Source organism: Coturnix japonica, chromosome 20 (genome assembly GCF_001577835.2).
Source record: "Coturnix japonica isolate 7356 chromosome 20, Coturnix japonica 2.1, whole genome shotgun sequence".
Taxonomy (NCBI): domain Eukaryota; kingdom Metazoa; phylum Chordata; class Aves; order Galliformes; family Phasianidae; genus Coturnix; species Coturnix japonica.
The window spans coordinates 9,385,201-9,399,151 of record NC_029535.1 but is presented as its reverse complement, the minus strand read 5'-3'; the positions used below and the strand labels follow the sequence as shown (position 1 = coordinate 9,399,151).

The following is a 13,951-nucleotide window of genomic DNA, read 5'->3' as shown; positions in this document are numbered from 1 at the left end:
CTTCAAATCCCACCCCCATCCCAAAAGAAAGTTGCTCCCCCAGGATCAGCGGGTTCCCCCTCATTACACTGACCCCCCCCGTAACTCTGCTGCTCCTCCCCCAAATTCTACATAGTTGGAGTCAACCCCCCCCCACATAAAACCCGCAGGGAACCTTCAAAGCTGCAGCTCCCCCCATCAGCCAAAGGGTTCCCTGTCAGTTGTAGGGCTGCCCCCGAAGTAACGCCCCCTCCCCAATGGGAGGACCCCCCCCATAGGCTGTAGTGCTTCTCCAAAGGTACGGGGCCACCGCAGCTGTATCAACCCACCCACATCTACACGGTGTCCTTTGGGGGACCAAAGCTTTGTTAGCACCCAGGATGAGTTTGGGGCTCTCCCAAAGGCTGCAGTTGAACACAGGTCTCCTGGGGTACCTGTGTTTATGGGGTGCCCGGAGCATGTGGCTGCACAGGGTACAGTGGGGGCACAAGTTGCATGGGGTGCACGTGGTGGCTGCATTTATGGGGGGGCACAAGTGCACAGGTTGGCACAATCCACATTGTGCTTGTAGGGCAGCAAGCAATGGGTGCTGTCCTGGCTCTGTGCTGTTTGATTTGGGGCCTGAAGGCCAGGACAGAGTCCGTGCAGCTGTGTCCTCTCATTCACCACCCACCCCCAGCAGCCCCATGTCTGGCCTGGGTGTCCCCTCAGTGTGCAATAAAAAGGGTGGCCCTGGGGCATTTAATTAGAAACAATAGGGTGCAGCCACCAGGGGTTGGGGTAGAAGGGCAGGGGCTCCCCACAGCCACCCCCCACCTCGGGTTAATGGTTAACACCAGGGCGATGGAGCCCACGTTGTGCAACCGAGCCGGCACCTTGGGTGCATTGCACAAGGTGTAGGGCACAACATGGGGCTGTGTGGGACATGGGGCTACAGGGCACTGGGGGCTGTATGGAATTACATACAGGCCCTATGAGTTCGGGTGCTGTGCTGGGGTACAGAGCGGCTCAGGCTGGGGGCTGTATGGGCAGGAGGAGAGCATGGGGTGCAGCACCATATGGTGTGCAGCAGAGCATACAGCACCATACAGTGTGAACCACAGCATGCACACAGCACTGCGGTGCACAACATGCAGCACGTGGTGGGATGGGGAATGGGGTGGAGAAAATAAGGGTGGGGAAAAGGGCTGGAGAAAAGGGGATGGGAAAGATAAGGATGGGGGAAAGGGGGTGAAGGATATGGGGGAAGAGAAGATGGGAGACGGAGAAAAGGAGACGTGGGGAAAAAAGGGACACAGAAACGGGGATGGGGAAAAGAGCATTGGAGAAGGTCGTGGAGATCGGGATGAGGAGATGGGGATGGTGAGAACGGGGCCGGGACACGCAGCAGCGCAGCAGGGAGCCCACGTGCGCAGCATCCCCTCGCCCCGCCCCGTGCCCTTTCCTATCTGCCCCCCATCTCGCAGGGGATGGGCCGGGCTGTGCTCGGTGCACGTTGCGGTTTGGCACCCGGCTCAGCCCGGCGGCAGCAGCTCGTTCCTCCCCGTGCGGAGGACGTAACATCCCCAGCGTTCTGCTGAGCTCCGTGTTTTCGGTCCTCAGTTCTTCGCCTGCTTCAATCGAGGGCAGATCTGGGGGAGGTGGGCGCAAGGTTTCCTTCCTTCTTTCCTTCCTGGTGATGGAGGTGAAAAGTGCCAGGGGACGATGGGGACGATGGGGATGTGAAGCCATCCCACAGTTACCTCGGGGATGCTGGGAGATGGAGTGGAGCTGTACAGGCTCCCAGTGCTGCCCCATTCTGCCCCAGCATCCCTGCCCTGGGTGACCCAGTCCCACAGTCCATGCCTGCAGCCAACTCATGGCAACAGCCCCAACCCACATCTGGACCTCCCATAGAACACTGGAGGCAGCACCAGGCATCCCACCATAACCACCCATCTGGGGCATCCCTGTGCCGAGCTGCTGGCACCGGGTGGGACAGGACAAGGATGCTTAAAGAGAAGTAACGTAAGATATATACAGAGCTCACATTTGGCACAGCTGTGTGCCCATCCCCACCGTGCGGGGCAGAGCCGCAGTGCCCAACCTCCATCCAGCTGTTTGTCCATCCGTCCATCCGTCCATCCTCTCTCCCACACTGGCATTGCTATAGGTTGGTGATGTAAACCTGCAGCCCGTTGGTGGTGCTCCAGCCAGCACCTCCCCGAGGATCCCCTCCCCACATATCACCAACGCTCTCATAGAGATTATCCTGCTGGGGGGGCTTCCCCGGACGGTCCCGTTTTGCTGCCTTCTTCCAGCGAACATCCACAGCTTCATAGTCCGGCTCAGCACCACGAGCAGCCCAGGCTCTGTCATTGATGGCCTCGTAGCAGGGCTCGGAGGGGGCTGTGGGCCAGCAGGCAGCTGGGGGAGGCTCCTCATGGGGTGGGGATGCTGCAGGGCCATGGCTCCTCTTCTTGGTGGCTTTGCACACCGTTGAGTACATATCTTCCAGCTGCAGAGGGAAGGGGATGGTCTGGAGGCAGATGACCCTGGGAACCCCCCCAGGGCATCCCTAGGACCCCACAGCCCCAGTAGGGCTCTCTCACCCCAGAGAGCACTCTGTGCATCTCCTACCCACATCTGAGCTCCATCCCAATCCCCCAAAACACAGCTGGAATAGTAGAATTTCCCATTGTATGCCCTTCTCTGTATGCATGCATTATAGGAGAGGTGTTATGGGGGTGCCATACCTTCAGACAGGGTGCATTGCCTGTACCTTCCCAGCACGGTGGGGCTGCAGAGGGTCCCGCCACAGCCCCTTCCTGCTCCTCTGGCAACGTCTTCTTCACCTTCCGGACGCAGGCATAGTCAGCAGCCCCTTGCCCGACCCGGGGGGGACACGCTGAGGTCCCGGTGGCAGCAGGTGCATCATCCTCCCCCATTGCCAAGCACTCATAGAGCGTGTCCGGGGGTACACGATGTGACGGGGCAAAGAGCAGGTTGGAGTAGGTCTGGTCAGAGCCGGGGGGCTCAGGGCTGGGGATCTGGGGCAGCTGGCGGTGCAGGAGGACGGAGCTGTGCAGGGAGTCGGGGGGCATTGAGGAGAGGGGGAAATCCATACTGGCTGGACGCTGGTCTGCAGGGAGGAGATGGAACATGGGGTCACTGCACAGCAGCACAGGGTGTGTGGGGTGGGATGCTCGGGGATTGCACACACTCACCCTTGTCCTTGGCCTTCAGGCAGTACAGCTCATGTAGCTTCGTGTCTGACTTGCTGAGTGAGCGCAGCTGTTTCTGTCTGAGCAGGGACTACAATGGGGAAATACCTGCAGTCAGAGCAGGACACCCAGAGCTCCCCCCAGCCCTGCTCACACCCTTACCTCATCTACCAGCTTCACACCATCTGGAGGGACCTTCTTCCTCCTGCCACGGCTGTGGGAAAAGTGGGACTGAGTGCTGGCAAACTCTACCCAGCTCCAATGGGAATTACTGTGCAGCCCTCACCCCAAACCCATCCCCTGCCCCTCCACCAGACTGCAATGGGGGCAGTGCTGCTGGGGGCTTGGGAACATCCTGCACCCAGCTGGATGCACAACTCCAGTGCCCAGGAACCCTCCAACCCCCATTGAATCACACCAGCATCCTGTAAGCATCCTCACAACATTCACCCACTCAACATCCACCCCCAGCATCACCACCACAGCCTCGCCCCCAGCTGGGACCAGCTCTTTTGGGCACAGACCTCCCCCCTCGGTGCACACCAAGGCTGCAGCAGGGGGGTCTGGGTGTGGGGAGCAGCCCTAAAGCACAACGTGTCACTGGGCACATACCGTCGGCAGGCAGCACACAGGGTGCACAAGTAGACCAGGCCTCCGAGCAGGGCCAGGACAACGAGGGCCACCAGGGGTGGGGGTCCCAGCAGCCCCTCACCATGGGTCACAGCCATGGGGAACCACTTCTGTGAGAGCTGCAGGGCCAAGCTGTGGGGAGAGAAAACACAAGTGGAGCCAGGTATGGGGACAAGGCTCAGCACCCAATGCCCAGTGACCTGTTCCCTGCCAGGACCCCACTGTGTGGCTGCTGGGCAGGGGGCTGCCCCGATGCTGCCCACAGCCTCTGCAGGGACAGCCACCAGGGACTGTTTTCTGTCCTGCTGCTCCGGATGTTGGTTCCTTTTAAAAAGGAGCAGCACAGAATTCATTGCATTGGAGATCTTATAAAAGAGAAGCCCCAGAAGGACCCCAAATTGTCAGCATGGGACAGCAGGGCTGGGCAGTGACCATGGCATGGGGGCAGAAGAGCTGGGAACCATTTGGTGAGGTCATGTAGGATGCTGCCATCACATCCCCAGCATCGCTGTCCCAGCGGCCGCTCCTTGCTCTGCACACCCCAAAAAGGCCCTCGGGTGTCAATGTGAGAACTTCCCACACCTTCGGAAACATCACCGACTCAAAGCCTTCACCCCCAGAGAGCAATTATTTCCATGTGGAAATGGAGACAGGAGGTCGGAGACACCGACCGGGCTGGGCAGACCGGCTCACATCAGAGCTGGGAAGGAGCTCCTCTCCCTCCATGGTGTTTTAATTAGGCAGCACCGCTCGCTGTCTGAGCACGCACCATGTGTTACCTGCAGCACTCCAGACTGTCCCGGCTGAACTTGTTTGGCTCATTACAGAGGATCAGAGGCTGCAGGGGTGGCTGCACCCAGGGCAGGAGCAAGGAGAGGTGCTGGGACTCAGCGATACGCAGGAATGGTGGCTGGAGGTGAATGGGGCTCCAAGGGCAAACTTCTCTTGCTGAGACAAGCACACATGGGGGCGGCCCATCCTACAGCCATCCATGAGCTGTCTGGATTTGACAGTGAGGTTCTTCAGCTGAAGTTAACTCAGAGCACTTCTCCTGACCTACTTTGCCCACCCCCTCCTCTGTGCAGGAGGTCTGCGGTTTCTCCTGTGTTTTTGACCTAAAAAATGGTCCATTTTTAATGCTCTTTGGCACGTTTGGGTTCTGCACTCACTGGGAACGGCCCCCTCAGGGACTGGGTGCTGCTTCTACCTGTTACCAAGAGTGACCAGTTTGAGACCCAACACCTGGAAGCCCAACGCTCTGACCGAGCAGGTCTGCAAGACAGAGATTACAACCAACTGCAACGTGCAGCTCGATTTCCTGCTAATAAAGTCATAGATCACCACATCCCAGGGCTGCTCCGAGGGCAGGAGCTGCAAAGTTCAGCACTGCCATCAGCCCCACTGCTTGGAAGGTGGCTGCAGCTCCGTAGTCATGACACGCACTGGGGAATCGCCCCGTGTCATGATGCCTCAGCACCAGCACTGAACCCAGTTTCTTACCCCGGTCTATGAGGGTTTTTCAGCTCCAAAAGCCACGTTACTAAAAGCTCGAGTTCCTCAGCTGGGCCTCATGACAACGAAATTCGATTTCCTGTCAATTTAAGTTCTGCTGCTGCTGATTTTGCTCATGTGATTCATTGGGGCAGATAATGCTGCACCAACACGATGTGGAAACAAGAGGAGGGTCTGCAGCTCCAGCACAGTGCATCCCATTCACAATGGCCATTGGGGCCACAGCCAACACAGCACAATGCCCTGCGGAGTTGTACTGAACAAAGCCCCACCAAGCAGATGTAGGGGGGGTTTCAGTCCCCAGGTGTGAAAAGCAAAAGCCTCCTAACCATCAGCCAACAGCACTCAGCCTGCCCAGGACAAAGGGATGCCAGCAGTAAAGATGAAGAATGTTCCTGCACTGCGCTCATGCGGCTCTGAGAGGGGATCCGAGCTCCCATTGAGATAACTAAGAAAAGGGCCCAAAATCTCTCTCAATACCAGACCCAAACCCCACCGAGCTTCCATGAGCACTTCTAAGACCCAGCAATAGCAATGCAGACCAAGGCACGCTCCAGATCGCAGCATGAGGGGATGCAGGAGGTGTTTGCCCAGATCTGCTGGCTGTCTCCGTGCCCCACATTCAGCACAATCCTACATCATTTCAGATCAACCAGAGGCTGTTTCAGTGATCACACTGAAGCCTCCACATTGCCCTGCTCACAGGAGCTCAGTTGGTTTCCTCCAGAGCCGTTCTGGATTCAATCAGCAGCTGAAGCCCAAGCAATGCTGCCGTGTTCAAGACCTTTCCCTCCTTCCCCATCCCCAATGCCAGCAGCACCACGCACAAACCCTGCACACCTCCCTGCAGCTTCACCCAGCCAATGCTACAACTGCAGCACTGAATATAGGAATCCCACCTGTCCAGTCCAGCTGGCTGCAGCAGCATCTCTGACAGCTCTGCAGTTCCAACACGGATTAAGTGCTTTCCAGCCTCAGTTTAATCACAGACACGTTACCAGGCAAGAAAGGGACCATCACTTACGTTGCAGAACCTCAGAAGCCGGTGAGTGTGAAGAACGGGAATCCAGCCATGGCCTCTTCCTCACCAGTCAACCTGGAGAACTTCTTTAAACCACAAGACTGCTCCTCATCAGGGGCTCCCAAACATCCCAAGCATCTCGATCCAAGCTCTCCCACTCTTCAGCTCAGTGTCGGCAGGCAGCTCCGTGCAGATACCACGCAGCACAAGACCACAGCTTCCTGACCTGCAGAGCTTGTTGTTTCACCCAGCAGCAGGCTGGGCTTCTCCCCGCCTTGGCTGCAAGCAGGCTCTGCAGGCACCCAGCTCACAAGAGCACCCTCTGCCGCTCTCTGTTCCGGCAGAGCTGGTTTTGGAGCCAGCTGTGTGCCTGCAGGTGAACGTAAGGAAAGAAGGGGTTGCCACACGTAGTCATTACCTTGCAAACAGCGCCTTAAAAGGGCAGAGGAAAAAAAAATAAGTCAATCTTTATTCACCGGGGATGAGTCCTGGGTGGGAGGCAGCAGCCGTGAGAATGGAAGCCTGAAAAGTGAAGCTGTGGGCAATCAAAATACAGCTCAATAGAGACACAGGGCCAATGCTTCCAATTGTGAAATGTAAAATACCAAACAGCATCGGGGCACAAAACAAACCAAGGAGTTCCACTGCCCAGCTCATCAGTCATGGGCCACTCCAACAGGCACTCGTGCTAAGCTGGGCACACTAATCCTTGTCACCACTCAACACTTGTGTGTGGGAAACCAGCAGACATCAGGGAGGGCACTGAGCAGCCATTGTTAAAGCCCTGAGTCAAACCCAGCGCACAGAGAACACCAATTCCCAACAATGAAGAGACTTCAGCCAAATGAGTTACAAACAGACGGATGCGTCGCACTCGAGGCAGCCCACAGCACCTTTCACAGCAGAATCCCATTGCTTTCCAGGAGGAACCAGGCACTCTGACAGGCTTCCTGACTGTATTAATCTCGCTTATCTTCGCCGTTGCTCTTTGTTTTCCGAAGGGCGTCTGCAGTAGTGCTAAATCACATCTGGGCTCTGATGGTATCTCCTTCAGCCGTAGGTTTTCTGGTTAGCTCGGCAGTGAATCAGACAGGCCGGGCCCCCACAGGGTGATGCAGTTCTGCCCAAGCTGACGGCTTCAGAATCTTCTCAGAAGCAGATAAAAAGGTGGCATGAAGGGAGCAAAGCTTTCCATGAGACAGAAAATGACTCAGAATAAAAGGAAATTGATTTGGGTTTCGGTTTTTTTTTTTTTTCTTTAATTAAGAAAAAAACGTGTCCTGGCTTGAAATCACTAACAATTTATGATGACTGTTTTTTTTAAAAAACCAACACAATTACAATGAATAAATCCCACCGGAAAGAGAGGCTGAGGAAATCACCAGCTCTCCTCTGGGGTAACGGCCAACTGCAGCCAACAGGGAATACAACCTTGGGGAGAGGACATCCCTCCTGTGAGAGCACTGACCATGCAGCAGGGAAGGGCACCTCGCCTGGCCTGCTCCCAGGCAGGGCTGTGTGCTCAGCACACACACACACACACACACCTCCCAGTCCTCGTGCTCAGTCTGACCTGAGACTGGGTCCTGAAGTTTCTTAATAAAGGATGGGCATTCAGAGAGCCATATGGGACTGAAAATCTCAAGTAAGGACAGAAGCCCAAGGTTCTCTGTAGTGTTGTTCCTAGCGAGGAGGTTTGAGAATCTGTTACTCTGCTGTCTTACTCCCCCAGCTTTGGCACTCACAGAACCACACAGCTTCCCATGCCAAGTCGATCAGTTAGGCTATAGCATGTCTTAGGGATACTCTTACACTGAAATTGAAGAAATATGATGCTTGAGGCCCCTAATACCCAGCCCTGAGCTGCCAGTTTTCTGTCTATGCATTACACAAGGTTTATGAGAAACTGCTCCTTATCTAAGAGTTCTCCCCATAGCAAACGACAGAAGGTGTAGAGAGCAGCTGAAGCAATTTGCCTTTGTTGTTCTCAACTAACATATGCCTTTTCTGCTCTGCCAAAACGTGCCTGGGACCCTGCCTCCACTTGTGTTCATCAGTTGGCTGCAAACACAAGCCACAACCGATGGCAGGATGTGGGGCTTTCAAAGGCCCTCCTCATCCTGTTCGTAGCCAGCAACGTTATCATCTGAGCAGCTACACACTCTGGCTACTGCAGAGATGAGAGGAAAGAAGTGTGCAAGATAGCAGAGAACTGTATTTCTTGTAGCTAGTCCTTACACAAAGTTCAAGACTGGACAGATGTGGGCTCCTCCTCTTCCCAGCAGAGCTCAGAAGCATCTGGTTTCAGGAACTGCTGCTTTTCAGCCCAGTTTTTGGGCTGGGAGTGCAGCCTGAGGCCCAGAGAAGCAGGACAGCTCATCCAGGCTTTGAGGCCATGAGCACAAGAGTTAGCTAGAAGGATAACCATGGCAGTCAAACACCTTCCTCAGAGACTAGAATTCAGTCATCTTCTTATGTGTGTCTGCTTTCTTCTGCTCCCGCTGCAGACTGGCTTCCTGGGCCTGCAGCTGCCCCAGCTGTTTGTGTGCATTAGCCAGCTTCTCCTCCAGCTGAGCGGCAGCAACGCTGTGCCTGAAAGCAAAAAGCATCATAGCAATGTGTCATCCTGCATGGTTAAGATCAGAGGTCTGTCACCATCCTAAGAGGGTCTTCCCTTTTCTATGGGATCAGCCCAAGGCACCTGTTGAAGGCAGGAAGTACCTGATGCTCGGCACAGTCTGGGCTAGGAAACATCCTCCAGTGCTGCTCAGCAGCAGCACTTCAGAGATGGGTATGGGAAGGAAAGGACTATGGGACTTCTCCTGAGAGAGCTCCTCTCTTTAACACAGCCTGAATTCCACCCAAAGGACCTCAGACACACCTGCCAGTGTCCAAGCTGGGCTGAAGCACACGTTAAAGGCTCTCTCCCTCTACTTCTCCCCAGGTCATGCACAATAGTTTCCTTCCTTCCTCCCACACCTAATTTCAAGCCCACACCTTCCCAAGTGCACCAAGAATCCTCAGTTTATCCCACAGCCCAAAAGAGAAGTTTTTCGTACCGCCCAATATTGCGTGCCAGGGCCTGCTGGATTCCTCTTATATCCTTCTGTGTTTGTTCAATCTTTTCCATTGTCTGGAAGAGGCGGACACTCAGGGCCTTCTTGGTGCTCTTGCTGGCATGGTAGATCTCTTTGCTTTTCCTTTCCGGCAGTGTCATACCTCCAACCTTCTCTCCTGTGTTCTTCCCTCTCAGTTTCTCATTCAGAAAGTCAAACACATTGCGGGGTGGCTTGCGGCTGCCTGCAGGGGACCTCCCAGTGTTATTTCCCTTTGCTCGGGATTTCTTTGAATTGCCAGGGTCCAACCTCCCCTGTTTCTTTCTCTGAAGCACCTCAGCACACTGGTCAAGGGACTTCCCTCGAGGAAGTACCACCGCCTGCACCGGCTCCACTCGGCCATCAGAATTCTTCCCAAGCCCTGAGAGGGAAAAGCCATAAGAGTCACCAAGCCATTACCAAGAGGAAGGACATCCCCTCTCCAAGTCAGATCCCACCACAAACTCACACTGACAGTGACAAGCTTAGAACAAGCAAGCAGGCTTTGGACGTGCAAAATGTCGTAACTACCATCCAAATCAAGGGAAACAGCCAAAAGCTGCAGCTCATCTATGTAAATCGACAACAGGAGCCTTCCTCAAGCAGAATATAAGTGATAAAAAGCCCAAGGCCAATAACCAGGTCAGTTTCTGTAAGACAAGGTTCAGTTTCACATCCTTGGCTTCTCAAGGAAGGTTCTTCTTAAAACTGGTTTGGTTCCTCTGGGAGAATCCGAGATAAATCAAGTAGCAAACTGGCCTCCCAAAGCCCCCAAGGCTCCATCCAATTTGTGTAGTAAGAAGCTAGTTTAGCAGGCTTTGAAGTCCACGTCTAGAGCCAGGAGATGCTTTAATACAGACATCACAAGCTTCATAAATCAGTTCCTTTCTACCTACCTAAAGCCTTTGAACAGCTCATTCAACAGTTCTCACAGCTTTAATCATTAACCTGACCATGGTTTTAAATGCCTCCAAACTTTTGCTGTTACCATACAAGAGCTGGTGCACACATGCGGCTGTACTTCGATTAAATAGTTCTCTTCTTGCCTACCAACATTTCCACCCAGGGGTGATTCATCACATACCTCAAGCCTTATCTAACAGGCCCTTCAGCAAAGTTTTTGCCTCGTCCAAAATCTTGGTCTTCTTACCTAGCCTTAGGATGCATCACAAGACTGAGACTGCAATGCAGGCAGGCTCTCACACCACCATGATAACCCTCTTTCCTTACCTTTTCCAAACTCATATCCCATCTGAACGAGCAGTTTGGAGCCAATGCCACGAGTGTGGGCTTCCCAGCCACCGAAAGAGGAACTGCATGCAGGAACCCATTCTCCATTCTCTGGAACCCCAGAATCTATCACTGTAACACAGAAAAGACAAACCGGTGACACACAGACACAAAGCTGATTTGCAAAACCTTCAAGAGCATGAAAACCCTTCTTGATGTAATACAATGTACTGCTCCCACCACAGAATTGTTCAGCAGCTCCTCCAGCCTTACTTGCTCCTGCTATGCTGTCACCTTTTACAAACACCACTTAGAGGGTTATTTGAGAGCTCTCACTTGAATTAACGCACATACCATCTCACAGTTCCAAGCAGAATCGCCTAGAAGTTTCTATGTTTCTTTTCTTTCCTTTCTTCTGGAATGGTCAGATTGACATATGACATCCCAGCAAAGTTTGGCACTGTGGCACATAATGTGCTTAATTAGTGCCTCCAGTGCATGTCAGTAGCATGAGGATTCTCTAGGCTACTATGCTAATGATGTGTTATTAGCACTCAATAATCTCCATTAGGCTGAATTTACTGAGCAATAGGACACAGCTTTGTCCCTGTGACAAAACAGGGGCACAGACAGAGTGCTATCTGTGTATGCTCAGAGAACCTGGTTCTGTTGGTGTCACCTCTTCATAGTAAAAAGCCAGGCACAGCTGTTACTCATCAAGACACTGGGAGGTTTGAATACCTGTGCCTGGGATCTCTTACTCCTGTTGTGTTATACAGCTCTGTGTAGGCTCCGGAGAGATTAGAAGTCTCCTGTTTTACTTGCTCAGCTCACACACCCACTTGAAAAACAGACTAAGAACTGGAACTCCATTATAAAACATTGCGCCCTCTACCTGCTGCTACAGAAACATTTGAGCTTCACCAGACTCATACTGGTGACAGAAGGCAGACACAGATCACAAGGCACTTCTCTCACACCCCCACCACCCTCTCACCTTTAGCATAACCAGAATCATCAACACTGTCTTCATCAGATTCAGCAGATGAGGCACCATCTTCGCTTCGTAGTGGGGGAATTATACTATCTCCTTCTACAACAGCTTCCTTTAGCAGCAGGGAATCAAACTTCACCGTGTAGTAACCACTGTCAATATCTACAGAAGGAAAAGCAAGAAACAAGAGTTCAAGTAAACTCTCAATACAAACACTGCAGAGAGCTTCCTCAAAGTTGGCTTCAGGGAATGATGCGGGAGAGGAGGAAGGCCTGAAGAACACGTGTTAAAACAGCTGAAGGCTTAAGAGATTTACTTATAAAAATAGAGGAATATGGGCTGTCAACAAATGGAACTAAAAAGAAGTTTGACTTACTCCCTCTGACCCAACAAGTGCCAAAGAAAAAAACTTCTCAGAACAGAGGGGAGCCTCTATCAACAGCTCCCAGATTACTGCAGTTCTACTCTAATATGCAATTGTATATGCATGTATATTTCCTATCCTATTCCCTTCCCAAGCCTGACACAACTCAGAACACGTTCTCAACTACCTCCAGATTTTTAGTTCAAGGCCACAGCTACATCCTCAAGTGTTTGCTATCATTAACCAAAACGGTCATACTTTGTAATTCCTTCAGCATGGGTGCTCAATCTCTACACAGCTCTGGCACAACACCCACAAACACCACTCACCAGTTATTTTGGCAGCATACCATATCCCATCACTGTGTTTGGCCAGGCAGGCTGAGCCCACCTCCAGGGTACTCAGATTGGGCTCCTGAAAAGGCTGAAGCTCCTCCACAGAGACCACCTGGCCATGTGAAAACCTGCCAGGGAAGACAGAAAAGGAGTCAGATCTACCTCACTAGAAAGGGCTTGAAATATAAACCCCTTCCTTCCTGACAGGAAACTCAAACAAATTGTCAGCAGTGATGAATCTGCATCAGAAGGTTTATCATGCATCATTTCAATTAAAGAAGTCATTCGTTTTTCACCATATTCATATAATTTATGCTGTGTAATAGAAGAAATAATCCCACTCCCAAGAATGAAGCTTTCCCTGATAGGGAGATCTCTGAAAAATCACAGATCTTTTGAGATAATGAGGACTGCACACAGACACAGAGATCTCAGCCTCCTGCTCAAAGCAAAGCCAACTTCAAAGCCTGATCAGGCTGCTTAAGGCCTCATCTGGGTTAGATTTGAAGCTCTCCAAAGATGGAGACCCCGCAGCTGGAACAAAGGTACCATCAACAGACAGCCCTGGGTGTTTTTGTTTTAACTCATAAGCCTGTGACTAAAGTAGCTATTGGAATGATCAGGTAAAATCTCTGCAACTTGCCCACAGGGATTTCCACTTCATATCTGCATTACCTGAACTGTCCAGCTCTTTGATACCACCTGTTACCATACATAATGGATTTTAATAACACTGCAAAATCCCATTGGTTACAACAGCCAGCGTGGAACACTCAGATGTTCCAGCCTTTGAATCACACGGCCTTTATCAGCAGCGAGGATACGAGCCCCCTCCCCCTCCATATTTTTCTTTACCGACAGTTCTCTTTAAATCTGCATTTGTCATCCAAGAAGAACGGGCACGGCTTCAAGGACTTGTGAGTGGGGTAGAGATACAGCACTCTGACACCTGCACTGCCATCTTCCAAGTACTCCGTCCCCACAATCATGGCATTATGATACTCCAGCGTCCCCCACGAGCTGTAATACGGCGCTTTAACCTTCATCCCACTCAATTCCTCCTCCTCCTCCTCTCTATCAGACTCTTCCTCGCTGCATTTCAATTCACTCTCCTTGCTTTCTTCGTCTCCCGTCGCAGATCTCTCGCTGTTATCAGCTGAGGGCTCACCATCAGTCCCCAGCTCAGCAATGGCTTCCTTGAAGGCAGCATATTCCTCATCCTGGGCACAGCTATCGGGATTTTCACGCTGATTTACACAGGAGGCGCTTGTATCCAACGCAGCCAACAACTTGCTCTTCTTCACAGCCACCAGGCTGGACTCGGTCAGTTCTATCAGCTGCTTTAAATCTTCTTGTAACTGAATCAGATCCGATCGCTGCGAGGGGTCCTGGCCCGCCCCCAGAGCCAGCTCAACCTGCTGCAGCTGGGCGTTGTAGGCCTGGATGGCGGCTTCCAGGCTCTCCTCATCCATTGCGAATAGAAGCCAGGCCCCGGTTTAGGCCTCAATCCGAACCTCCCCGCTCAGCTCCCGCACCCCCACAGCACGGCCGCCATTACGCCCCCCCCACTTCCGCCCTTCTGAGCAGC

At 52.7% G+C, this 13,951-nt stretch overlaps 2 protein-coding genes across 3 annotated transcripts; both read right to left on the bottom strand.

The window, feature by feature from the left end:
* Window positions 1-1,971: 1,971 nt before the first annotated feature.
* Window positions 1,972-7,452, bottom strand: LIME1 (Lck interacting transmembrane adaptor 1). Of its 2 annotated transcripts, XM_015881955.2 has the most exons (6): window positions 6,349-7,452; window positions 3,795-3,944; window positions 3,345-3,396; window positions 3,186-3,273; window positions 2,715-3,100; window positions 1,972-2,476 (listed from the first exon to the last, which is right to left on the bottom strand). In XM_015881955.2, exons 2-6 carry the CDS (start codon window positions 3,908-3,910, stop codon window positions 2,126-2,128), a joined length of 993 nt encoding a protein of 330 aa, XP_015737441.1. In that variant the 5' UTR covers window positions 3,911-3,944; window positions 6,349-7,452; the 3' UTR covers window positions 1,972-2,125. The 2 variants fall into 2 exon arrangements, with proteins under 2 accessions (XP_015737441.1, XP_015737440.1); XM_015881954.2 differs by having other exon boundaries at window positions 3,795-7,452.
* Window positions 7,453-7,625: 173 nt separating this feature from the next.
* ZGPAT (zinc finger CCCH-type and G-patch domain containing) lies at window positions 7,626-13,930 on the bottom strand. The gene is made up of 6 exons (XM_015881927.2): window positions 13,219-13,930; window positions 12,358-12,491; window positions 11,668-11,826; window positions 10,671-10,802; window positions 9,405-9,822; window positions 7,626-8,937 (listed from the first exon to the last, which is right to left on the bottom strand). The coding sequence occupies exons 1-6, from the start codon at window positions 13,833-13,835 to the stop codon at window positions 8,799-8,801; spliced, it is 1,599 nt and encodes a 532-aa protein (XP_015737413.1). The 5' UTR covers window positions 13,836-13,930; the 3' UTR covers window positions 7,626-8,798.
* Window positions 13,931-13,951: the final 21 nt, after the last annotated feature.

Coding starts and splice junctions, on each gene's coding strand:
- LIME1 (XM_015881954.2), bottom strand. CDS start 4,165: ATGAATTCTGTGCTGCTCCTTTTTAAAAGGAACCAACATCCGGAGCAG. Junction 3,101..3,185: donor CCTGAAGGCCAAGGACAAGG/GTGAGTGTGTGC, acceptor TCCTCCCTGCAG/ACCAGCGTCCAGCCAGTATG. Junction 2,477..2,714: donor GCAATGCACCCTGTCTGAAG/GTATGGCACCCC, acceptor TTCCCTCTGCAG/CTGGAAGATATGTACTCAAC.
- ZGPAT (XM_015881927.2), bottom strand. CDS start 13,835: ATGGATGAGGAGAGCCTGGAAGCCGCCATCCAGGCCTACAACGCCCAG. Junction 9,823..10,670: donor GGGATATGAGTTTGGAAAAG/GTAAGGAAAGAG, acceptor TTTCCCTCTCAG/GGCTTGGGAAGAATTCTGAT. Junction 8,938..9,404: donor CTGGCACGCAATATTGGGCG/GTACGAAAAACT, acceptor TTTTGCTTTCAG/GCACAGCGTTGCTGCCGCTC.